Source organism: Mercurialis annua, linkage group LG2 (assembly GCF_937616625.2).
Source record: "Mercurialis annua linkage group LG2, ddMerAnnu1.2, whole genome shotgun sequence".
Lineage (NCBI taxonomy): Eukaryota > Viridiplantae > Streptophyta > Magnoliopsida > Malpighiales > Euphorbiaceae > Mercurialis > Mercurialis annua.
Window position 1 is genome coordinate 45,933,500 of NC_065571.1, and position 26,790 is coordinate 45,960,289.

General features: G+C 34.0%; 5 protein-coding genes across 8 annotated transcripts; 2 read left to right on the top strand and 3 right to left on the bottom strand.

Annotated features, from left to right (window-relative positions):
- Nucleotides 1-291: 291 nt before the first annotated feature.
- LOC126667902 (NAD(P)H-quinone oxidoreductase subunit N, chloroplastic) lies at nt 292-1,728 on the top strand. The gene is made up of 4 exons (XM_050361031.2): nt 292-881; nt 1,043-1,159; nt 1,236-1,321; nt 1,424-1,728. Exons 1-4 carry the CDS (start codon nt 465-467, stop codon nt 1,479-1,481), a joined length of 678 nt encoding a protein of 225 aa, XP_050216988.1. The 5' UTR covers nt 292-464; the 3' UTR covers nt 1,482-1,728.
- On the bottom strand, nt 1,624-7,031 carry LOC126667901 (sister chromatid cohesion protein SCC4). Its single transcript, XM_050361030.2, has 12 exons — nt 6,616-7,031; nt 6,387-6,528; nt 5,944-6,060; nt 5,333-5,834; nt 4,857-4,895; nt 4,648-4,769; nt 4,023-4,169; nt 3,785-3,874; nt 3,553-3,677; nt 2,752-2,957; nt 2,360-2,484; nt 1,624-2,222 (listed from the first exon to the last, which is right to left on the bottom strand). The coding sequence occupies exons 1-12, from the start codon at nt 6,978-6,980 to the stop codon at nt 2,037-2,039; spliced, it is 2,166 nt and encodes a 721-aa protein (XP_050216987.1). The 5' UTR covers nt 6,981-7,031; the 3' UTR covers nt 1,624-2,036.
- A 1,079-nt stretch (nt 7,032-8,110) lies between these two features.
- Nucleotides 8,111-9,852, top strand: LOC126669942 (reticulon-like protein B5). Its single transcript, XM_050363591.2, has 5 exons — nt 8,111-8,456; nt 8,544-8,724; nt 8,842-8,983; nt 9,063-9,132; nt 9,581-9,852. Exons 1-5 carry the CDS (start codon nt 8,246-8,248, stop codon nt 9,751-9,753), a joined length of 777 nt encoding a protein of 258 aa, XP_050219548.1. The 5' UTR covers nt 8,111-8,245; the 3' UTR covers nt 9,754-9,852.
- Nucleotides 9,853-10,150: 298 nt separating this feature from the next.
- Nucleotides 10,151-12,634, bottom strand: LOC126669943 (uncharacterized). The gene is made up of 3 exons (XM_050363592.1): nt 12,337-12,634; nt 11,587-11,819; nt 10,151-10,574 (listed from the first exon to the last, which is right to left on the bottom strand). Exons 1-3 carry the CDS (start codon nt 12,538-12,540, stop codon nt 10,382-10,384), a joined length of 630 nt encoding a protein of 209 aa, XP_050219549.1. The 5' UTR covers nt 12,541-12,634; the 3' UTR covers nt 10,151-10,381.
- Nucleotides 12,635-18,296: 5,662 nt separating this feature from the next.
- Nucleotides 18,297-25,815, bottom strand: LOC126670743 (inactive poly [ADP-ribose] polymerase RCD1-like). 4 transcript variants are annotated; one of them, XR_007638786.2, is made up of 7 exons: nt 24,382-25,815; nt 23,705-23,946; nt 23,127-23,296; nt 22,179-22,358; nt 21,996-22,091; nt 20,544-20,680; nt 18,297-18,563 (listed from the first exon to the last, which is right to left on the bottom strand). XR_007638786.2 is itself a non-coding variant. In XM_050364560.2 (6 exons), exons 1-6 carry the CDS (start codon nt 25,473-25,475, stop codon nt 18,519-18,521), a joined length of 1,827 nt encoding a protein of 608 aa, XP_050220517.1. In that variant the 5' UTR covers nt 25,476-25,815; the 3' UTR covers nt 18,297-18,518. The 4 variants fall into 4 exon arrangements, 2 of the variants coding, with proteins under 2 accessions (XP_050220517.1, XP_050220519.1); XR_008790208.1 differs by having other exon boundaries at nt 20,544-20,694; XM_050364560.2 differs by lacking the exon at nt 20,544-20,680.
- Nucleotides 25,816-26,790: the final 975 nt, after the last annotated feature.

A 26,790-nucleotide genomic window follows, 5' to 3' on the forward strand; every position in this document is an offset into this window, starting at 1 on the left:
TGACAAGAATGGTAACAATATACTTATTTGATTCAAATAAATATTAAAAATCATATGAACTTTTGTTTTGTTTGTAATTGAATTTTTTTTTTGAGATAGTAATTGAATTTAATTATGTTTAATTTAATAAAAAAAAGTTATTATTAAAATTTCATAGTTACTTATATTTATAACAATTAAATTATAAAATATATTTATTGATAAATAAAATAAATTTATAGTAAAACTAAAGCAAATAAGGGATAACTATTGTTGAGCATGGCATTTGAAAATTGGTGCATCATGCAATGCGACATGAGTGATAGCAATAGCAATGACTTGAAGTGTCCAAAGCTCTCTTCTTATCTACTTCTCAGCCATCCAACTTAAAACCACACAGACAAACTTCTCCTTGGTCCAACTCAAACTCTCATAACATTCTCATGACCTTCTTCTTCACCACCCATTAATTGTTTCTCAAGCAAATGGCTGCAGCCACCTGCCTGCAACATGTGGGCTCACCAACCAGGGCCAATCTCCATCAGCAAAACTCAACAAGCTATAGCGTGCTAACAAAAATGGCAGGAAACAGAAACCTGAAGCTGCTCGGACTGAAAATGGGAAAATCCAGCAACAAACGAAGGAATGTTGCGGTAGTTAGGTGTAGTGGGATCGGGATTGAAGATTTCATAGGTGGAGATTTGGTGAAATTTGATTTAGGACAGTGGCTGTCGGATGTGGAAGAGCATAAAGCCATAGCCATCTATACTCCTCATGAAGGCGGGTACGAAGGTCGGTACCAGATTCAGCTGAAGTACCAAGGGTACTACTTCCTTGACCTTTCTGCTCGCGGCCTTGGTGATCCTGAGACAACTCTTACCAAGATTCATCCTGTTTGCCCTGTAAGTTCAAACATAAGATATTGCATTATATATACACATGCACAATAATCTAAAAAAATTCAAATATTTCACTTTTATTAGCTTGGTTTAAAAGATTTTAGTTTAATTATAGTCTTACTATTGGTAGAATTTTCTATATGCCACTGTTGCAACTTTTACAGGCACATATAGGGAAACAGCCATTAGTAAGGTGGTATTATCCACCAGAAGTAGATTACAGGCTTGCTGCTTTGCCTCCGGATGCCAAAGGACTTGTTGTCTGGGTCATTGAAGCCAAGGTGATTTTATGTTAAAATCCACAAACCACGCTTAGTTTCTACTATTGATACTATTGACCATAATGTGTTGGTTCAGGTCCTATCTAAAGCTGAATTACAATTTCTTGCATTGCTTCCCTCACTTCGGCCAAATGTTCGTGTCATTGCTGAATGCGGAAACTGGTAAAAGTACCTTTCTGATGAACATTCATATGCAAATTTTGCAATGCATGTTTTGTTTTTGATAAACTAACCTTCGAGTTTTTCTGACTCAATTTTGTATAGGAGAAAGGTCGTCTGGAAACCGCTCAGGGAAATCGCAGGACTTACTGCAGAGACATAGCTAGCATAATCTTTTGCTGGTGGACTAATCTTTCCCAGTACCTCAAGACCTTCACTGCAATTTTTGAAGAAGAAAAAGATGAGATGAAGATAAAAAACAACGAATTATCAATCAGACAAGTCCGAAAAGTATACTTCACCAATTGTTAATGTACAACTACTACATTCTGTAAAGATTAATTAATTTTACTGATTACATTACATGGAACATCTATTCTGTCTAAGCAGCTGTAGCATTAGCAATTCAATATAGTTTACAATGGCCACTTTTCACAACAAAATGACTTCAAACTCGATCATCCGGTCCAAAGTTGTACACACATCAGCATCAACCTCTTGCCATACGTCCTCATGATTTGCATTTGACAATAACAGCAGAGGGTGAGGCCGAACACATTCAGTGTGGAGAAATAGTGCAAGGAAACCGTCTCTAGCCAGAAATGTCTAGATCGGCTACAGTGCTGGCATTGGTCTTGAACAAGCCTAAAGTGCCCTACATTCCGCTTTATCAGCCAAAATATATATATATATAAACAGAAGCCTAGAAAGTTAGATCCTAAATTCTTCTCTTCCCACGTCTTCGAGTATCCAAATCAAGTAGTCTAGATGAAGAAGTTGGTAATGGAGTAGATATACCAACAGATTCTGGAATGTCTAAATCGACTTTCATGGACTCATTTGCCATGGCACGCTTGACATCAAACTCATGAAATTGCTTAACTTCAAGTCTTGCCATGTCAATCTGTTTAGAGAATAAGCGGAAAATAGATAGTGAGTGCCGGCCAACATGAGCAGAGGGATTTCGCAGATGTGATGTTAACTTGCTTTTTCATTTTTGTCATAAGGTCACAAGTAAGGAATTCAAAAATATTGGCTTACCAATTCAATGTGATGAATGGATGAATGAGCATCAGAAAGTTTCTTTTGCAGTTCATCGGACTTTTTCTTTCGAAATTCCTCATTCTCCATTTCGTTTCCAACCTCACCTAATCCTTTATATAAATCTGCAGCAGAAAAAGCAGCACAACTGAGAGAGATGAGTACGCCAATAGTTCCACATGAACTTTGTGAATAATATCTTCAGACTACCAGGCTATAACTTGGACAATTCATATAATTGATTGTGGACAAAGAAACATAAACCAATTTAGTTGGCTAATTAATGACAGATTGTCCAACAATGGTGACAGTAATTGTCCCAAATAATAAATGCACATTAAGAATGAAAAAAAATCTACTTGTGATCAAAGCTTGAAGGGCATGGTCCATACCTGTCAGAACAGATAGCACCCAAATCTGGGTTGGGATGTCAGAAAGCTTCTTTGCTAGCGTGAGGGAGGATCTCAAAATCTCTCTGGCTTGTACAGTATCATGCAAGGCAAGAGCCAGATGTCCAAGGATGGTCAAGAACTGAGCAATAAGTTGAAGGTTTCCCATGCTATTATGGGCAATCTGCAAGCCTTTAGCAAGCCGAGCACTGCATAACAGTCACGCATTAAGCTCAAGAAGATATAGGAATATGCAGATTCCATGAATGTAATTTTTATTCATTGCCTGTGAACATTTCTTCAAGAACACGCTTTTAGTTTCAGTTTTGTAAATACGGCATATGACTCTTAGTGATACAAACATTTCTTCAAGCAAACCTTTTAAGTTATGTTTGTATCTTGCTTTTAGAGATGCAATGTCTTTCTTCTGTCTTGTTTCCTGATCAAGGAAACCTAACGCTAATCAAGTTACAAAATGGCCAGCTATCCTTAAGCACTGTAGACCACATAATAAATAAGATGTCCATTTTGAATTTCCATGCATCGTCTAGGTCTACTCAAGATATTAACGAAGATGGAAAAGAAAGAATGACACAGAACACAAAATACGGAAACCAACATGCAAAGTAAAACAAACAGAACTTTAAAGATTGTGAGTACACTGTGCGAATAGACACATCAAGAACACCATTGAGAGCATACTGAATTGATATTTATCTGTCTGGTAGTCGAGCATCTTCCAGGTTTGGCACAGAATGATGACATGGAAAAAATTAAATAGTTACCAAGATCTCACGCATTTACCGTGCTTCTTCATATTCATCTTGCCTCATCAACAAAAGGCCATAAGCAAAAAGGACACCTGCTTGCTCTCGAACTCCAACAAATGAATCCTTCATTCTATAAATTGGTCTGATCAAATCAAGTGCCTGTATGGAAAGAGAAATATTTCAAAAAAGAAACAGCTTTTGACAGCTTCAAATAAAGGTTCAATTGTCAATAAAATTCAAATCCTACGAAGCTTAAAGTACTCAACCTGTGACGACGATTCAGCGTCACCTATGCAAAAGTAAGACACAGCTGCATAAATTTGGCACATAGCTTGCATTGATTTGCTCTCTGTTAGCTAGAAATTAGAAACCATAAGCTTAACAACATTTAATAAAATGCACATCAACTTGCTTAACAGAACAGACACTAACACCCAACTGGCAAACTAAATAGGTATCTGATCTATCTGTAATAAGATATTTATGAGAACTTGAACAACTTACTTTAGCTGCTTCAATATAATGAAAAGCTGCTTCATTATAACACCCAACACAATGAGCATACTGCCCTCTTAGCATCTCAATAATACTCTCACACGCCTGTAAAATTGTTGGAAAGCGAAGGAACCAATCCTTCATTTGTACCAATGCCTGAATATATGAATACTATATTTAGCACTTGAACTTCATAATTACAGACAGATAGCCAGGTAACACTCGAAAGACCAAGAGCAGGAAAAAAAAACAAATAAATTCCAGTATAATTCACTTTAATGGCGTGAACCTCAGATTTTCAAAACAGGAACATATACTATAAGATCTTTAATTTAATTTGGAGTGCATTCAAATACTTTGAAGAAAAACCCATAGTCAACCATGCATTAAAGCAAAATCTCTATGCAAAAGAACAGCTTAAATTCCACAGATCCTACGTTCTGGTGACATGTAACCAGTTCAATGAGTTTATCTGCTTGGCATGCAGCAACAATTCTTGTTGAATACAAGTTAATCAAGATGAAAACAACAATTTAAATGTTTACTGCGAAAGTTAATGCAATAAAAAAAAATTAGATCTTGATTAATATAGAAAGAAACCAATCCCTGGAGGAGACATAATGTTATCATTTACCTCTTGTGCTTCAACAAATTCAGTCCGTGTGAGCTCCACAGCCACTTTGTTTTCAAGAAATTGCATTAAAAGCATTAAATAGACACCAGCCATCCAGATAGCAGAGTGCCGCAAATCCACTTCTGCCCAAAATGAAGTACCAGAAAACTCTAAGTAACATAAATTAAAGAAAACATTTTGACAAAAGCATCACGAAATAATAAGCTAACCTCTAACACCGTCTCTTATTCCAAGCTTTACTAGTTCCGCTGGGAAAACAAAAACAAAAAACAAGTATCAAATTTCTGAACTGTAAGACACCAATCTATGTTTGCAAATGTTATGATAAATGATGGATATAAATTATAATACCTAAGGGTTACATAACGTATAAGAGCTACAATTCAACAATGTGAGCACATAATTAAATGATAACATCGAAGAACTGAGGCAATCTAAACCTACATAAAGCTAACAATTGAAATTGACGAATATGAGAAGTCCAGTTTTATAAAGCAAAAAAGGGTTTACTAATTTTTTTGGACAATAGAGTTATGTGAATTTCCAACATGGATGATAGAGAACAAAATGTGTTACTAAATTTAGGGAATAAGAGTTCCTGCGGATAATCCAACCCCTTCATAGAATTCAGTGAATGTCACGATGAGAAAAGAAACAAAACTATATCTTAGCACATAAGGTCAACCTTGGATTGTTTGCATTCCAGATTGAATGCGCTTTGCACACTCTTTAAAAACCCCCCTTGGACGGCCAAATATAACCAGCATAAGATCAACTAGAGCATAGACAGCACTTTTTGGCAACCACTCCCCATCAATAGGAGGTGGTGCCAGAATTAGCTTATCTTGTGATGCCCGACTTGCATTTCCGAAATATGCAGGTTCCAGCGACTGCTCAGCAAATGATGTGGATATAGTCATGTTTGTAAGCTGCTGTTGAATTTGACTATGCTTCATAGACAATAATGACCTGTCTCTGCTGGATAGGCCAGGCCTAGAGAGACTTTGATTTAAGGCGCTAAGTTCATTGTTTAGACGCTGAATTTCACGCGTTTTCTGTAAGTCAGCCTTCATAGCAGCATCCAACTTGTCGACGTGTTGAGTAGCATTCTTGAAATCACAAGTACGAAGTTGATAGAAAATGTGAAGGAGCTCATTGTAAAACATCAAACCTAAGCATTTCTCTCGCTTTAAACAACAAAACAACCAACTATAAGTAACTAGAAATTAATCTCAACGATTAACAACCCCCAAGAAAAAACACAACATTACCAAACAAGGAGAAAAAGAAACATACTTTTTCAGGACCCAAAGAATCCCAGAGATGATCACATCTATGAAGAGCAGACTGAACTAAACTATTATCATGCCATTGCATAAGATGAACATGTAGAACTGAAGTTGCAAAGAACATCTGACACAAAAACCAACGCAGCATAACATTATTTTACACAAATTTAACGCAAAAGCTTAATTTTTTTTGGTTACGAAGACTCACTCCGCTGAGCCGAAACCCAGGATCACTGTCAAACCCCACGGGATGTGGACCGCCCGCAAGCCCAAAACCTGGCAAATCCGGGATATAATGACGCACAGCCCAGTCCCAACCATACCACTCTATTTATTGGAAAGAGGGTAACTGGGGTATGAACCAGCGACCATGGCGCCCAGATGGGTGAGGCTTAGACCACTAGACTAAACCCGTGCGGACAACGCAAAAGCATAATTAAAAGAACAAACCTGTAATTCAGGATAATTAATGTGAGTCCCACAAGAAAAACCAGTTTCCAAAGCAGCAACAGCAGAGTGATAATCCCCTTCAATAATCAAAGCAGTAGCCAGCTGAGAATTGAAGTTACAAGACCATAATCCAACAGATACCCTAAACCCAAAAACAAAAAAGTCAGTAAATTTACTACAGTTCTTCCAAAAGGGTACCCAACAATCAACTCAAAAACACAAAACATACTCTGGAAAAGTAGAATTAGTAAGGTCAATAGCCTTAAGAAGAGTCTGTTTTTGAGGAGCAATAGCGCCCACCAAATGATAACACTGACTCAACAAACTGAAAGTACGGCACTTCAATTCGAAGCAAGAGGGGATGGATTTGAGAAGCAATTGAGATCTTTCGAGGTGGGACTTAGCTTCGTTGACATTGTGAGTGTGTTTGAGAAGAAGAGTGGCAATGCGGAGACGGGTTTTGACTTCGATAATTGGTAAGAATGAGACTTGGGTTTGGCAAATTGCTTCCAGACATTTGAGTGCTGTTCCTATGGATCCTTGTTTTTCTTCGTTGTCTGCTAATCCCCATAGTCCTTCTGCTACAGCTTCCATTTCTTTCTCCTAACTTCCTTCTTCTCTTTCCCTTTCTTGATTCAATTTAGTTACTTCTAGTTTGAAGTTAAAATGGAAAAGTTATAAAAATGACCTTAATGTTTACCTTTATTTTCATTTGGACACTTAATGTTTTTAAATCTTAATTATGACTGATTGTTTTTTAAGGCCAAACTATTTTTAAAAAACTAATCCCCTCCAAAAACTCTCCATCCTTAACCTTTCAATTACACCCTAATTTTGTAAAATATCCAATTTTGTTTAATTTTTACCTTTTATTTTTCAATTGCACCCTCAAAATACTAAATTAATCTCTTTTTACCGGAAAAAGTTTAAATCAATATTTTATATTTTAATAAATATTTTAGATATTACTCAATAGTAAAAAATAAATAAAATTTATATTAAATATAAATCAATTAAAAATATCATTAAATAATTTTCAGTTTAAAGAAAAAAAGGTAATATGAAACAATAACAAGTTATTATGAGACCCCTCACATTTGATATAATTCACATTTTAATCCCTCTTGTTTGAAAATTAAATAATATGCCCCTCACTTTGTTTTGGTCAACAGTTTAGTCCCTTCGTCTATTTTTGGTGTTAGTCAACGAAGTTAAAGGACTTAAGAGCAAATTAATTTTCAGATATGAGGGACGAAATCGTTGATAAAAATAAAGATGAGGGACCAAATCGTGGAGAAAAACAAAAATAGATGACCATATAGTTTCGTTGACTTCGTTAACTAACACCAAAATGGAAGAATAACTAAATTGTTGACGGAAACAAAAGTAGGGCATATCGTTTGATTTTCAAATAAGAGGGATTAAAACTATAAATTATGTCAAATATGAGTGGTGACATAGTAATTTGCTATAAAAAAAATTATGAGCTATAACTCAAATGCTATAAACACTAGGCAGCAAACTGCTAGATTGTGAATTCAATTCCTTCCACAAGCGGTCTCCACTCCCCAATTATCAAAATAAACAATAAAAAAAATTATAAAATTTGTAATAAGAAAAGCAAGAGTTCTCTTGGGCTAGGCCTGAACTCTCACTGGCCTGTCCATGAACATGGTGACATGTAAAACGAAGCTGAGAAATTGGAAATGAGCAAAGAATAGGTAAAAGGAAGAGCTTCCAAGTCTTAGCGAATATGGTGGCATCATATTTTCTCATGCAAAACAGAAACCAAACCTCCCAACATAGACACACAAACTAACAAACAAACTATTCATTAATTTCTCATTATTACTCCAAACATGGCAGAGGAATCAGTAGATGGTATCAATCCTCAGGATCAGTTGGTTGATGAAATTCAGAGTCGGGATATTAAAAATGATAAACATTCATCGTCGTCGTCTTCATCCTCTGATTCCGAAACTGATAGCCATGCGATCTTGCATTCCGCTCGCAAGAATCGTCTCTTCGGCCGCCAGAAACCTCTCCATTTGGTTCTTGGTGGTGGAAAATGTACAATTTTCTTTTATGGTTGATTAAGTTTTTCTTATTTGTATAGTGACAACTGCATGGATTATGGATATTTTTGTTTGGTTTCAGCTGCTGACATTATACTATGGCGAAACAAGCAATCATCAGGCTGTGTATTTGGTGCAGCCACAGTGATCTGGCTGCTCTTTGAATGTGCTGCTTACACTTTGCTTACTTTTCTATGTCACTCTCTTATTCTCTCTTTTTCACTTCTCTTCCTATGGTCCAATTTAGCCTCCTTTCTCAATATGTAAGTAATCCTACATTTGAAAAAGTTTAACCCAAAAAATACTTCAGCAGTTTTTCAATTTGAATATTTCCGTTTTCGTGCTAGTTATGGAGTTCAGCTTTCTCGTTTCCTTTCTAGGTCCCCTCCGGAATTTCCTAAGATTACCGTGCCGGAGGAGCTGCTTGTAACTGTTCTTCTGTGGGTGAGAGGTGAAATAAACAGGGCATTTACAACATTTAGAGATGTAGCTTCAGGGAAGGATCTGAAAAAATTTCTGTTGGTAAGACTTAAGAGTAAGACCAACCCTGTTTTCCATTTCCATCCTTTAACAAGGGATTTTAATTTCATTTCATTTTCAGGTTATTTCTTTCTTGTGGATCATCTCTGTTGTTAGCAGTTGGTGCAACTTTCTCACCCTTTTTTATCTAGGTCCGCATTTATTTTCAATTGATAACAATTTAGACGTGAACTCACGAAAATTATAGTAATTAGGCTTAATTATCCAAAATTACCTCACTTTTTCAACACTTTTTGCATATATCCCATTCAAAATCGTCAATTTTTCCAATTTTCAGTTTTAAATGTACGTGTTTTTTCAAATGTCTTTCATTTTGAAATGGTCTCAATTTTTAATACTTTTTAAAATATTTAGGACTTTTTTAGACTAAGTGTCAAATGTGAAGGACATATTTGAACCTTTTTCAAATTGAAAAAATTTCAAATTTGAACAATTGGATACAAATGAAACTGAAAATTGAAAAATATGGTAAACTTGACGATTATGAAAGTTTGGGATATAAACAAAAAAAAGTCGAACATGGATGATTAGGCCTAGTAATCAGCCCTAAAATTAAGCAATGTGGCATGGTTTGTGCAGTGTTTTTGATGATGCTGACAGTGCCAATTATGTATGAGAAGAATGAAGATGATGTTGATACATATGCTGAAAAGGCATGGATGGAAATGAGTAAGCAGTATGCAGTTTTGGATGAGAAGGTTATTCAGAAGATACCTGTAATCAATTCTCATAGGGATCAAAAGAAGCATTAGAAACTGCATAACAGTTTTTAGGTGCTTCTTTGCTGTTTTTTTCAACCATTTGTAACTTGTTCATGGAAGATTTAATTTGATAACTAGCACAATTTATCATCTTTGTGAGAAGTAAACGGACTCTTATCCCCGTTGGAAGCGAGTAAATTTACCACATTCCAAAGCTATGTCGCACTCAAATTTGTCGAGTCTTGCATTTCGGAGTTCCGTTTCTAAATACTTCAGCAAATCCAAAACTTTATAACCTATATTTTATGAATACGGTTAGGCCATTTTCTGTTTCGTTGTTTCTGTGCAACATAGCTCGTAAGTACTCGGCTAAAAACCTGTGAATGACGAAGTTTCACACATTTGAAACAAGAATCCATGGAGATTCCAAGGTAATTACTCATTTCACTTAAGATATACTGGGTGATTGCATTCTATTCAAAATACACAATAAGATTACAAGCAAGAAACGGGTGAAGCAACCAACAAATCTAATCATCTAACTCAGTTGCATGCTGATAACAGCAGCTTAAACTGCGAGTTACTATTACATCGGAAAATTACTCGGTGACCTAAAAACTAAGAAACAAAAAAACAAGAATGGACGGAGGGAGGAGAGTTGAGAAAAAGAGACGTACTTTTATACTTTCGGTTCTTTAGATGCAGCTAGTAAGAAGGTCTCCCACCATCCAGACTCATATTTCGGATATGGTGCTGTCCAATTTTTAGGCTTCTCAAACTCTAGAGTGGCAGGATTTGAGGCTAGTGCTTCTTCAAGGGTGGCAGCTTCAAAGCTATCCGCTAAAACCCGGTCCAGTCTTAATTTCATAAATCTGTCATGTGATGCAATGGCAGAGTAACAAATATATGAGGCACAAAGACGTCACACATGCATAAACTATTGTCTGTGAACACTGGACATTGCTTGCAGCAGACTCAGTATTTGAATCAATAAACCAACATCAAAAAGAGTGAAAAACTTGAACAAGCTTGTTAAAACCAAGTAATCAAAGGAAAAGGTGCCGAATACTTTCCAGAAAAAGGAAAACATCCAAACTGATGGTATTTCTGGGCTTAAGACTATAAAATGTAAGGTATGCTTGCCCAACTACGGCTTACAAGACTAGATACATCTATCTACTGGCCAAATTAACCATGTTGAAGTGTTGTTTCACGAGCATTATTCATACCATTGAAATCTATTGGTTTATAACAAACACAAAACAACCACAATATAGATCATTTTAATTTGTCGACATAATTGGATCATTACCTCAGAAACTTTTTTGTTAAAAGTTTAAATTTAAACACTAGTATCTGATCACCATATTTGCATCGACTAATTTGGATTTGAACCGGACAGAAGCATAGGAACAGAAGATCTATCTCTATCAAATTTTAACACTCAAACTCAAGACCTTTCAGTAACCTAAAATTATCCGTACCAGTTGATCTAAGTGCTTAATGGTTACCTCTATATTGGTTTTTAACTGCACAATTAGTCTTGTAGGTTTAGGCAACAAGAGTGGTAAGAAAAAATCTGCTTAGAAATACCGGATTATTAACAAAGGCTCATGACTGCTTGTTACCATCAGAAACTAATTTAAAGATATTATAATGCCTATTTTTTTAATCTTTACTGTTGGATATTAACGGAATGTGAAGTGATGGTTTTATGCCGAGCAGCCACAAGCAAGCATTTACATATCTCCACCAGGATGAGATACTACAATGTACAGATTACGCAATTTTGAGGTATGTGCTGTGAATAGAGATATCTAATATCAAGACATTGAAGCATAAAGGCCGATAAGAAACTAAAGATAGGATGAGTTGTGTTCTTACGTGATCCATGTACCATTAGTTGAGACAAGAGCAACAGCAGGTCTCTTCAACCTCTTGGCGATATTTGGGAATTTATCCAAGAACTTAGGCTCAATCACAAGCCAAAAGTCCTGCTCTTTATTGCGCTCTCCATACAGACGGAGGCGCTCAAACATTTGCTCCTGGAAATGCTCCTCTTCATCCAACATGAATTTTGCATTTGCAACAAGAAAATAGTATTTGTTGGGTTGTTCCTGCATTGTTAAAACAATCAAGCAAATTTAGATTTTTGCAGCTCAAAAATCAGAAGAACAAATAGCATAACATACATAAATGAACTCCCAGAAACAAATTCAAGCAGGTTCGCATTCCAATTTTTTTAGTTCAGCACACTAATTCTTTCCAAAAGAACATTCAAAATGTGTAGCGTGATCAGGCCGAGCAACCAATTCCCCCTCACAACATGTCATGTGGGCCGGACCAAATTCCAATAATTCAATTTTCAAATGGAGTGAATGGTCAAGACTCCCCATTGTATACCAATTGGCACTAAGTGAAGAGGCTTAATAATGCTTGTGCAGGCACACGCAATCAATCAATATGTCCCACTTCCAACAGTTCACATCAATCCTAGAAAATTATTAAAGTTCATTTAATTATCTTAAAAAACCTTGACAGCAAGATCCCAAATCGGCTACTTCCGAATTCAATGATAAACACCAACCAATTCCATACGATAATAAGCAAATGAAAGTTAATAAAAAAACAAACCTGAAGAGGAGGATTTGGCGGAGAGGAAGTGAGGTCATTGGAGTCAATAGCAGCCACGGCAGTCCTGAAAGAGGGACTGGGTCTTGCGGGCATAGAAAGAAAAAATGGCGACTTTGATCCAAAATGTGAGGTTAGTGGCAGCTGAACGGAGGCTTTTCCATAGCCACACTGTGTAGCTGATGACCCAACTGCAACACTTAACATATTCTATAATTTTCTTGCTTCTCTTCTTCTTCCTGGTATTGTTAGTTGATGGGGGTTTTGCTGTTATGTAAAGCCTGGAGTACTTTCGAAGAGGAATAAATGCATATAAGATATCTTATCTAGTTTATCTTCTACTATAATTTATTGAGTAAATTACTATGAAGTCCCTCACATTTGATATAATTCACACTTTTGTTCCTCTTATTTTAAAACTAAATTATATGGCCCCTTACTTTTACTTCCGTTAATATTTTAGTCCCTCCATCCATTTTTAGTGTTATTCAACGAAGTCAAGAGACTTATGGATAAATTAATTATCAAAACTGAGGGACTAAATTGTTGACAAAAACAAAAGTGAAGGGTGAAATCGTTGAAAAAAACAAAAGTGGAGGACCATATAGTTTCGTTAACTTCGTTGACTAACATCCAAAATGGATGGAATGACTAAATCGTTGACAATATCAAAAGTGAGGGGCTATATAATTTGATTTTCAAACAAGAGGGACTAAACTGTGAATTATGTCAAATGTGAGGGGTGTTATAGTAATTTGCTTTAATTTATTTCAATAATATCAAAAGACTCACTTTTACTCCTTAAATTGGACCGAAAGAATTAATAAGACCCTGAAATCGAGTTTGGCTCACTTCACACTCTATAGTTGTCCAAAACGGCTCACATCATACCGAAAATTTGAATCTGTTAGTTTCTTCTGTCAAATTATGACATGGCACATAGAAAAAATGTTCAAAAAAATCTTTAATGTTTAGAATACTTACAAATTCTATACTTTCAATTTTTTTAAACAATTTTCACCACCTTCTTCATTTAAATATCAATAATTAAAAAATATTTAAAATTAAAATATTTATTAAAATAATTTAAAAATAATTAAATATTTCGAAACAAAATTAAACGCTTCAAAATCCAACTAATTAAATCTAATTTATCCACCCATCCCCAAGCACCCGCCGAAAACCACATCTGCTCATCTATTCTTCTCCATGGAAGAACATCATGATGTTCTTCCATGCGGAAGAACAGCCGAAGAAGACGAACAAGTTTGTCCTGTTCGTCTTCTCCGGTGATTTTTTTTTATTATTATTGTTATTATTATTATTAGGTTTCATTAGGTTTAAATTTGAAATTTAATTAAGTTTAAATTTAATTTTAATTGATTTTATTTAAATTTTGATTTATTTAATTGGATTTTAAAGCGTTTAATTAGGGTTCGAAGTACTTAATTGTGTTTACATTGTTATAATAAGTATGTTAACTTTAAGTATTTTTTAATTATTGATATTTAAATGAAGAAAAGGGTGAAAATTGTTAAAAAATTTATAAATATAAAATTGATAAGTATTTTAAATATTAACGATGTTTTTGAACTTTGTCCATACGTTCTACGTCATCACTTGACAGAAAAACTGACAGAGTTAAGTTTTTGGTGTGATATGAACTATTTTGGACATCGTTAGAGATCAAAGTGAGCAGACTTCAATCTCAGTAGCTTATTAATTTTTTCAGTCCGACTTCAGAGGCTAAAGTGAGCCTTTTGCCTTCAATAATTTATATTTTATTAGTTAAACATATAACAAAATTCTTTAAGTTTTTTAAAAAATCACATCAGCCCTTTAAGTTTTTTGGACCACTTGAGCTCTCAATATTTTTAAATGGTGCAAAAAACAATTTAATTTTTCTAAAAACGACATTTAAGCCTTTTTTTGTTTATTTTTTGAACACTTAGTCCCTTAAAATTTAATTATTTCTATGCTTTTTTTCCCTCCAAATAAACAGGTTTATCTACACCATTTAAAAATATCAAGGGCTTAAATATCTTTAAAAAAATTATATACTATTTTTTGAAAAACCTGAATGGTTTTTTTTATACCTTCTACTTATTTCATTTGTTTTTAAAAATAAAACACAATATGACAATAACATCTAAAGTTCATTATTGGTATTTATATTTATTCTTTTAATTATTTGTTTTAGACAAATTGATTTTTTCCCTCTCAGAAAACATTAAGAATATTAATACTTTCTCTGTCTTATAAAAATAAAAAAAAAATTGATCACTTTTTTTGTCCTATAAAAATAGTTAAAATAGCCATATTTATTGTTAATTTAAAATAAAATTATCAAATCATCCTCATAATTTTAATGTGTAAGCATTTGATGTAGTGGATTCATAATGATTCACTCTTAACTTTTTAAAAGGTATTGTAGGAATAGTTTAGTAAAATAAGCATGATTAATGAGTTTTTAAATTTTTATGAAAACACTATTTTTTTCTACCTTTACTTAGACGGAGGAAGATAAGTATTCTCAGAAAAACTTAATATCTTAAAATGATAAATATTTTCAGAAAAGTTCAATTCTAACTAAACTTTCAACAACACTAATTTCATTAATTTTTGATAAGTTCATTTCAATATAAAAACAAAATTGATTTACTAAATAAACAAATTAAAACGCTTTGCCGGAAAAACTACCAGAATTCTTTGAGGAAGAACAAACATATTTGGGCATGTTCTTTCCTGTAGAACAGATTATTCTTCGAGGAAGATCTGATGGTATTTACGGTGAACGACATCAGTTGCGTAAAATTAGAGGAGTACGGTGGACAATGGTGGGGTCGGAAGTGGTTTTTAATTTATTTAATATTTTAATAAAAATTTTAAAATATTGTTTGGGACTTATTTGAACATTTTTAAAGATGAAGGATTTATTTTTAAATTTTTAAATAAAAAAGAATATGATATAATCCTTCAATTGAGTTGTTTTGAATGTTTTCATCCTTAAAATCTGATTAAATCGTCAAAAAAATTAATTTGTGGTACAACTAAAACATAAAAACCCAAATTATGATATAATTTTTTTTCTACGTCAGAGTAATTGAAAAAAAATAAAGATCAATTGTTTTTTAGTAATTAACCTATTAAATTGTGAATAAAAACGTTCAACAGTTTGATATGTTAATTTTATGAATTATGTTATTTATATGCAAATATCATATCAAATAAAAACACGAAGGATTTAATTGCTAATAATAAAATATTCTAAAAAAGAAGAAAAATTATACAATTTTAAGAAATTATTTATGATAATTATTCTATATCGGAGAAAAATCATAAAAAATTATGGAATTATCTATCTAATTTTATGAATTCGTATGTTGTTATTAAAATATATTTGTCATAATGGATAGTTTTATAAAACAATTCTACAAAATATGGACTAAGTTACTATTAAAATGACTAAAAATAATAAATTTTATTTTGTTTTTGTTAATTACATTCTTCATATTTTAATAATTTTTTCGTGAATATATTGATTAAAATGTGAACTTGCTAAACCAAATTGTCAACAAATTTATTCATGATATATTTGTCAATTTCATTAAAATTTTGGATATTTAAATTTATTTTTTTATGTGGCATTTCGAACACAAAATTTGATTTTTAACATACTGTTTTGTCGTGTTCGTGTTCAAATATTTAGTTTTTCGTATCGTGTTTGTGTTTCTTGGGTTATTTGTATTATTGAGAGGCCTAATGTCTTAAAAAGGTTAAATATTTATGTTTAAGGTTAATTCTAACCGAATATATCAAAATCACCTCATTTACATGTTTTGGAGGTTTGTGTGTTAATTATAGCCAATTTCTAAAATAATCATATTTTTGTCTAACGTGGTAGTCACTTAAGGACCTAAATTTGATAAAAGAAAAACTGAGAGAAATTTAGGAATTTACCTAAAAAAAAAATAGGATTTTATACCTCAACACAGAAAAGTTAATAAAATTACGTCACAATTTTAACTTTTTTATAATTATACTCTCTATCTTTAAGTATTTATAATTATACTCTGATTATATAGCAAATTACAGATACTCGCTTAGTCGCTTTTTTTTCTCTCTCAATCTCAAATTTTGTAATTCACCCTCTCGCAATTTCAAAAACCAGTGAAAACTCTATGGATTCAGTTTCGAACCACAAGGTAAATCTGCTCCAATGGACCACCTCAGATCCGGATTCACTTCTCTTCTTTCGTTAGTTTCAGTCTCAGATCCTGTCTGAATTTCGACGGTAAAGTTACTGGCGGTTTTGGTAGTGGTAGTGGAAGAAGTGAGAACACTGTTTAACGATGTGCTCGGTGGTCCACCTAAGTAGAACCTCCAGCAGCAGCAACGATCATTATCATCGGATTATGACTTGATATTTAAACGACGTCGTCGTCTTTGCTAGTGTTTGATAAGATTATTTATGATGATGGTGATGATGACGATCATGGTAATATTGATGTATTTGACGGATTGTCAGGGTTAAGGAGTTCTGCTTTAGGTGGCTCTTTTCAATTTGCTTTTACTAGAAAAATTGTATTATAGTGGGAAGTTCACAGTATAGTTATTATTGCTAAGGCCTAATTATTTAAAAAACCCTCACCTTATATTTTTTTTTCCGTTTATACCCGATCTAGGAAAATTTTCAATTATATCCTATTTTGGGTTTTTCATTGTCAGCTCTACCCTAAAATTTTAAATTTTGACAATTTAATAAATCTAATGATAAAATCATTAAAAATAACTAAATATAAAGGTGTTATGTTATCTTTTTCAATTTTTAAAAATATAAACAAGTCATTTAACTTTAAAAAGTTTCAGTTACATCCTCATGATTAATAATTTTTTCTAATTTTTTTTTTAAATTATTCTCCGGCCACCATGGCCGGAGAAGAGCTGGCCGGAGAAGAACATCTTCTCCGGCCCTAGCGAGCTGTTCTTCTCCGTGGCCTTGGCCGGGGAAGAACAGATCCGACGAATCTGTTTAACAGATTCGTCGGATCTGTTCTTCCATGAAGAAAAGACCCGACGGGTCGATTTTTCCTTGAAGAACGATCGATTTTCGCCTTTCGGAAAATAAATTTTTAGCGGAATAATTTAAATTTTTTTTTGTAAATTGATTTTATTTTTTAGCGGCATAATTTAAATTTAAATTTTTTTCGTAAAAAACATTTGTTTAACATTTTAAAAATTATTGAATAAATTAAATAAAAATATTTATTTTTAGTTGAATTTTTAAGGAAAAAGGTGTTTTTGGACTATTAATAATATTAACATTTATATAGAATATAGGTTAAAAAGGAAGGTTTAATTTGAACTTTTTTCCAAATGAAAAGTGGCCAATTTAACTCATTAGAGTAGAGTTGAAAACAAAAAACCCGAAATAGGGTATAATTGAAAATTTTCCTAGGTCGGGGTATAAACGAAAAAAAAAATTAAGGTGGGATTTTTTTAAGTAATTAGGCCTATTATTAAATAATGATCTGGAGCAAAACCTAATGAAACACCCAGCTAAAAATTTATTAAAATAAAATAGAACAACAAAACAATTTGAATAAAATGCAAATGGGACACAATTAAAAAAAATTAATACTTATTGAATAAAACATTATATTAAAGAGTCTCTGGAGTAAAATTAAAAAATATGCTCTTTATATGCAAGATGCTCTCTATTTTATAAAATATGCTCTTTAAAATAGAGAGTACCATTGGAGATGCTCTTAGATATCAATAAATAAAAGGAAGAAATTAAATCATGAAAGCATTAATGTATACAAGAGAAAAATTAAAAAGAGAATATATGTGAGAATGCAAGTGTCAAACAAAAAAAGGGAAAAAATATGTTGATGTAGTGGATTGAGAAGCAAGTGAAATGAGAAGAAAAGTGGATGAATATTTCCTAAAAGAAACAACAATTTCAACCTGGTAATAGTATCACTTAAGATAAGACATTCGCATAACCATACATAATGAAGTAGCAAATTGTTGAATCAATTGTTAACAGTTAAAAAGTCACAGAAAATAAAAGAAATCTACCAGTCTACTTGACACACATTAACCTAGAGAGAGCCATTATATTATTATTCACAACTTCATGTCGACACATTCAACCCCGTCATTGATGCTCACTTTCATCCTCAAACATTCAGCTTAGGCGTCTCAACCACAAACCTGAATGCCACCTGCATTTCGCCAGCAAACCTTACGTCAATAATAATAAACATAAGGGCTAATTACTATAACTTTAAGTCTGCATTACTGTTTGTTTCCTCTCAATTTTGAAAATTTCCACTTTCACCCAAGCCTCCTTATAAAGGGCGCTTTTAGGGAAAGAAAACTAAAATGTAAGGTAAATAGTTACTTTTTAAAACTCATTGAGGAAAGAAACCGTAATTCAGACCTAAACTGGTGAGAATAATAGTAATCAGCCCTAAACAAAATTAAATTACCAACAACAATACAACAGTCAAGTGGGAACAACTATGTTCAACAGCTCCCCCACAAACTTCCAACTGGCATAGCCCGCGCATACAGTATTTCTCTTGTACGAACAAACAAAATACCGAACAAAAACAATGACTGTGGCTCAGACTCTAACACCTTAGAATTACCTCGAAAAAAGAGGCACAACTGCAAGTGTATGACTTATGATGACTTTAACATTAACAACAGATGCACATCTATATACAAAATTCTAAAATGACCTCGGAGTCCGGTCATTAAGACAAGGAGATTTATGGGTCAATTTGAGAAACTAAATCAGATGAGACACCGGGTTATGCTGAACAGGTGAGAGGATGAACAAGAGATGTTAATTAGCCGCTGTGGAAGCACTGTAATCAGCACCAAAGACAGCCACTACATCACAGGCAGCCTTAAAGAAGAAAGAGAGAAATTACAGCTGGCACATAAAAAAATGTCCCAAAAATCTATCTTGGACTTTATCGAGTAGTATAACTTGGAAGAACAGTTCAAAGGTACCGATATAGGATGTAACTAGTCAAGAAAATCCTGAATACCTTGAACACTCGTCATATGAAATCAAGATAATTCCAAAAATTGTTGCTTTTTGCGGCTGAATCAGGGAGAGAAGCTAGCAGATGCCGATCGAGTATTCTGCTTGCTCCATCTCCTTGAGACAAAAAAAGACCACAATTACAATTATCTCCCGACATTTTTAACAAAAAAATATCATGTGCTTACATGAGAAGCTTACAAGATATTAAAATTGGATATACATATGCTGCAATTAACACTTTCTCCTACTTCAGATTCTCACGTGTTACACGCTAAAAAAATGTAAATTATTCACATGAAATGGACAAGAAGAAGAAATAGCTAAGCATGAGTGGGATTAGAAACATTTTGGAAAGCAGAAGTCCTTGTAGAGAATGGAACCATCACATTCAAGAAATTTTCCAATAGTCACCAGAGTAAGATCTCTCCAGATAACTTTGGTACCGGACAAGCTAAAAAGAAACTTTATATTGAACGACATGAATCCAAAAAGTTTCCACCTTCAATCTGCTGTTGTAGTCAAGTAAACAATTTCATACTTCATAATGGCGCACCTAGTACTGGATTTCTTGAGCACAAAGAGAGCAAAAGAAAACATTTCTCGCCTTATGTGGTACAATGTAGAACAGGCTGCTCCTATATTATCTTGGGAGGGAAATGCTGAGACTTCAACTTGAGATCCAGCACGAACACCATAGAATCCTCCACATTAGACTAAAGCCTAATGGGTAGGGGCACTCTTCTAAGAAAGACTTAGATGGTACAAAGTAGACCAGCTTAAGCTAAAAATAAGTTCTATGCTATCCCCAGTTATTTTCTTCTAACCTACATGATTAAAAAAGAATATTATTTCTATCTAAATGTAATCTTCTTGTTTCCAAATTCTAGCTTTATCAACATATTCTTTATTGTTCTATGATTTAAACGATGTTATCCCAATCCCACTTTGCAATTGTTTTATGTCAACGCTGATTCATTTTTAGCTAAATGACGCGTGCCCTTTTTAGCAACTACTAAGAATTTAGGGTAGAGTTGGTTTGTAATGAACCCGATGCCCTTAAAAGGAACCAAATCAAACAAATTATTTCAGTTGACACATTTATAGCACCAACCATGTAATAAATCATTGAAGTTGTTTCACATACAGAATCAACAGACGTAATCCAGTCATTCTTGGATAGTGAAAGAGGAAACAACTCTTTCAACTTCTGATCGCCTCCTGTAATTAGAGTCGAGCTACATTCATTCCTTGACTTCAGATTCAAACTGCTCAATATAATAGCTGGAAGGAAATCGCTAATAAGACCAAGTCAGTCAGCTAATTATTCAAGCTCGTTACAGAAGAAATTTTAAACTCTACCAATCTGCACTGAAAAACCAAAGCACTCTTCCCAAGGCGGAATCCCACCAATAATTTTAGCTTAAAAGTTAATTAACATTCAATTCAACAATGCCTTCAGTAAAGCCTTGAACTATTGAACTTTTTTCAACTTTACTTAACCAACAATATACATTGTGCAATTTGGAAAATATCAATATGGTTGTCATTTAGACAAAAAATCCCTGCCTCTGCAAAACTTTTAATGACAGACATTGTCCAACATCTATACTATATTACTATCTAAATTTCATGCAACAGAAAAAGTTTCATTGTACTTTTTCATGCACAAAGGCACTAAAGCATTTTGAGAAAAACCAAGAGTATCCCAAGTGTTACAGAGCTAAATTCTGCTTATCTAAAAAGACATGGCTACTCTCACTATCCCACATTGGGGGAAAAAATGAAGAAGTGTGCTACCCCTCACCAATCTGAGCCACAGCATGACATCCCAGCTGCCATCGACAGATTTTCCCCTCATCTTCAATGAGTGAGATTATGAGCAGAAATATATATTTAGTTTATTTGATGAAGCAATAACTATAGTTATTAAAGGCGCGCCTAAGGCGTGAGGCGACTCAGGCAATGGCCTAGTCGCCTCAACCCCCGAAAGGCAGGCGATCACAAAGGCTCTCACCTCATGGCAGAGGCGCCGTCCAAGCGAGCCTCTGTGACTTTTGGCCCGATTTTTTTTTTAATTAAATAGTGTTTTATTTATATGGCCTTTTAGAGTTCACAAGAACCTAAACTCTTTAAAATAGCTGCTGCCAGCAGCCATTTCATATTTTAACCTAACTAATTTAATTTTACTTATCTTAAACTCATTAAAAGGCTGCTGCCAGCAGCCACTAATATCTAACTTAATATTTTAAATTTAACCTAATTTAAGTCTATATAAATCATAATATATATATATATATATATATATATATATAAAATCTTTTTTGCTTAGTCGCCTTTTTTCCAAAATACTTGCGCTTCAGGCTTTAGGACTCCTCATCGCCTCGGGTCGCCTTTCGCATTTAATAACTATGCCAATAACGGATAACCATTGAAAGATATCAAAACTTTTTTTGTACAAAGTTCTGGTTTGCAATGCTTTTCTTTAAATGTTTCATTCCTTTCAAGTTCTTCTCATTATGAATCAAGAAAACCACCGCCACATGAAAAATAAAAAAAAGTGCAATTGAAAAAAAATTCCGTGCAGAGGTAGCCATACCTTACTCTGAAGACTTGTTATAGTTGACTTCAACAAAGCATCTCCAACTATCAGTCTTAGCCTTTTAATAAAATCTCCCCTGCTTATCTTCTTGGCCTGATATAATATAAAGACAAAAAATAAGATAGTACTTCTTTAGAAGTTAATACAAAAGGCAACAAGATGACATGACATTTAATGTACCTGGAACTGTTCATAATGCGCAAGTACAAGTTCCATTTCTTTACTGGGAACTTTATTTGAGATTGCAGTAAACAACATAGGAAACGGCATAAAAGGAGATTTGGGAGTCTTCATATTACTCGAACCTAGACTTGAAGCTTTCTCTAGAGATCCCCCTGAGAGTGGTTGGCTTTCGCTTCCCTAAGTAATGCTAACAGTCAAATGATAGAAAATAGCAATAACATATGACACTAACAGCCTCAAAAGAACCTCATCAATAACATTTGTAGCTAGTACATTTACATCACATGCATGGAAAAATAAAAAGTTCCAACTGCAACCACAGGGCAATTAGATGGCGAAGTCTGAGTCTTCATTTTATAGATACTAATATAAAATATAAAACTGACTTCCTTTAAGAAGGACAGTGAACCTGATTGTTCTCACAAAAAAATAATTGTAAAATTATGAAGGTTCGGAGTCTAAGCAAATTTGAACCAGTACCACCAATATAAATATGCATTGCACACTGAGCAATAGATAAAACCCAAACCCCTAAAATAAAAACCTCCTGCTGTAGCTGAACTAGAAAAGAAAAAAAGTAAACGAGCAATTTGTCCCTTCGCTAAACCAGCATCCATAAAGGGATACCATTTTTAATGTAAATTTATTTAGATTTATTAATGCCTAAAACCATAATCATTCATTATTCGCAGTGCCCTGCTTCCGGAATGCATTTGTTATGCTGCAAAATAACCTCAGACGAAGTCTTGCCAAAAGTGCTTAACAAATCAAGTCCAATAGATCTTGATAAAGAGAAAAACAGAAGTTCAAGCAGCTACCGCTTAGTCATTATTACACGTGCATCACTTGGTAATGTAAAAGACAAAATTAGTCAAAATACAAGCAAAGTACCTAGCCAAAAAATCTTAAAGAAGCAAAAGTGCAAAAATAAATTGGAATGCTTACAGAATGAATCACAGGAGATTCTGTTGGTAAATTTAAATCAACAACAGAGGACTTTACTGGTAGATTCAGATCAACATTTGAGGCCTCCATAGCCAAATTAAAATGGGGCCCTCGCGATGACACTGTTATGCCAGAAACAGCATGCTTAATGTCATTTCCAACTAAAAACCCTGTAGGAACAAGAAATCCAAATCTAGAAGTCAAAAAGAAAGGAAGGACACTTCAAATAAAGAAATTCTTGTATTTGTACAACATCTGCAGCTGACACCATAAAGCATGCTTGAGTGATGATTGAAATCTTGGATATAATAAAACTCAAGCAAAAATAGATGGACTACGAATGGTGGATTGAACAATTAGCAAACAAGGAGATTGGGAAGCACATCTTAATAGTTTCTCCATCCAGCAAATGACATGTGTTTGAATAGCAAGTAATCGCAGTATAAAAAGTCTCCAAGCTCCCATTCATTTGTGAATATATATAGACATATTCATGACTACGAGTGTGCATGTGTACTTATAAATAGAGGATGAATTAATCCTTCAAAACTGAAACCAATAGAAGAATAGCATATCACCTTCAACATTAGAGGAGACCTTGAAACTAACAACAAATTCTGGATATATGTGGGTGTTCATATTCATATTCCACACTATAAATTGTCTTGGATTTTGAAGGTCATCAACGCCACTATCAAAGTTCTCACTACTAGGATGACTCTGCAAACTCCCAGGCTGAACAAGCTCCATTTGTCCCATTATTACTCGGCTAAGCACCATGTATCGTATTCCATTTTCGTCAACATCACAGAACTTTGCACTGTATTTAAATCAAAACAGTATTAAGAGAAAATAGCATACTACAAACAAAAAGCCTTCAAATTTAAGCACTTAGTTGACTACACTAAGGGGTAGCCTCTTGGTTTGCTTGCTCAGACTATAATCAAATTTAAACACTCAGGTTAAGACAAGCAATGACAGGTAAATTTGGGCAGCACGACTATAATCAGCTTTAAACACTTAAAACAGTCATGGTAAGTTAATTTGGGCAGTTTCACTTCTGTCATAGGACAGCGGTCTTGACTTGATTACAAGAAGGGGAGGACTAGGTTGGTTTGAGTTTATGAGAAAAGAAATATGAAGCACATGGGATAACCACTTGCAGGAGAGTACAACACAATATTATATGATCTACATCCAGTAATAGACAATTTTAATAGCAAACAACACAAAGCTGTGGACTGACGATCCCAACCTGGCGTCACAGCAGTTTGCTGCATAGAGATGAACACCAATGCCATATTTGGACTTAGTAGTAGAAGGTCCACAATGTCCAAGCCCATAGAGCATGATAGTAGACAGTAGCTTTTTGGAAGCAGCAAGCCAGGCGTATCTAACATTGGCATCACCGCGACACTTTTTTGTTAATTCAATCTGCTTTTGGAAAAGCTCCAGCCGTATTTGCATCGAAGAGCTAGAGAAGCGATGAATATCAAGTATGTCAGCACCACCAACACAGCCCATGCCTGCAAGGAACATATTCCTTACAGTATCGAAATCTGCTTTAACATGTTTATTCTCCTCAACTCTTTCATCAACTCTTTCATCATCCATCCTGTTGCAACTATCGTCCACTTCTACAACATAATTGCCATTAGTAGGGTTCTGATCAATTTGAATATGCTTGACGAGTCCATTTGACTCCCCGCTGCACTCTTTTAACTTAGATCGATCCACTCCGTTAATGTCAATTTCAAGCTGCAGCTTGATCTCATGGGGACCATAAGACTCCTTACTCATAGGCTCTTGAACAATTGCACAATTTTGCTCATCTGGCTCCTCATCATCGATATAAATTTCTGGAAAGAAGCATCCACCTGCTTCATCAATCCAAGCAATTGGTTCCTGTAACCCCGTCTTCCGGTCCATTCCAAACATATGCAAGAAATCCAGCACATAACGGTGACCTTTCAAATCAACCTCAACAACTGGTTTCTTCTCTTGCAGATCCTTTCTAACCAATTCCACGATATCTTGGGAAAAGTCCCTCCACTCACCATTTTGATAAAACATAAGACGTTGTGGCACCCGAGTCTTCTCAAAATTTGTATAACACCGCAGCAAAGATCTTCTGGAATGATACCTACAGCTCGCAAGTTTGCGTTCGCTCCCAGCTAGTCGCTGTTGCTTCCCACGCCTATGGGTTGAAAAATTCACAACAGGCCAATCGGGTGATACAAGTCTGGAAGCTCGAGCAAAATATGTGGCGTATCGTGATGCTCGTTTTCTTTTAAGCCCAGGCATAACTTTGTGTCTATTATCCGATACCTTTTCGATCTTGTTTTCCATTTCGACCTAAAAGATCAATCACTATCAAGAAATCCAAATCCAAAAGTTCGAACAAAAAGAAAGCTGTCAGCTCTAGACCATCATCCAGTCTAGACTATCCATCCAGTCGAGGCTCGCCTGAAAATTTGGAAAAGGCATGCTTTTTTTTTACCTTTTTTCAGCAATCGGAGACCGAAATTCAGATGAAGAGGAAGAACGTGCGGCGCTGCTGTGTTTAGGGTTAGGAAAACTGGAATAGGTTAGGGAAAAGAATAGAGGTTCCCTTGATCGCGCTGCTGTGTTTAGGGTTTGGAAAACTGGAAGAGGTCAGGGAAAGAGAACCAGGATCAACCTTATACATTTGTAATTGTTTAATCTATTAATAAATGGACTTTTTTATTTAAAAATAATTTTTTATTTATTTATACCATAATTTATGAAAAAGTTCAATTATATTTATATTTTAAATTTTTATATTTTATCTTTATCCTAAAAAATTAAATTAACATCTTTTTATTTAAAATAATTTTTAGTTTATATTTTAATTAAATATTAATATTATTTATAGTACAAAAACACCTTTTTAAACTGAACGATGCCTTTGTGATAATGACAATAACGATACATTTGTTCCGAATTCTTCTTTTAAAAATTCATTATTTTCTTTTAATTATCATCATTTTTACATATTTATGTAATTGTTAATTTACCTTGATGAAATATGAAACTATTGCATGAATTCATCATCAAATTTCAGTGAAGTTAATAATTATATAAATTTGATATGAATAAATAATTATAACTTGAATATAAAATTTGTTATGAAAAAAAATTGCTTTATATGCTAATTTTTCAGTAAACGGTAAACCACTGTATTATTTTTGGGAAAATTCTTACCTAAACCCAGTTCATGAAAAATTCATGGACCAAGCCAATCAAATGCTATAAATATAACATATTTTTCTCTCACTTTACATTTTGCTAGCATATGATTGGCTTGGTCCATGAATTTCACATAAACCGGGTCTAGGTTAGAATTTCCCATTATTTTCAGCACTAAGTTTGAAAGATACTTTTTGTGATGAGAGGAATAACGAAATTGTTTTGGAGAACTTCTCACTTATTTGAATGAGGATATTCACTTCTAATGAAAATTTCTCTCGAAATCTAAAATTTATTCGGAGTTAATTGTTTGAGTTAAAATATTCAAATTCAAATGATGTGTTGTGAATAATTTTCTGCTATGATGTTGCAACTTCCTTTTAAATCAATCACCCAAAGATCTCCTCTTTTATTCGAAACCGTCAATAACCGTATTGTCAACTTTTGCATTGTC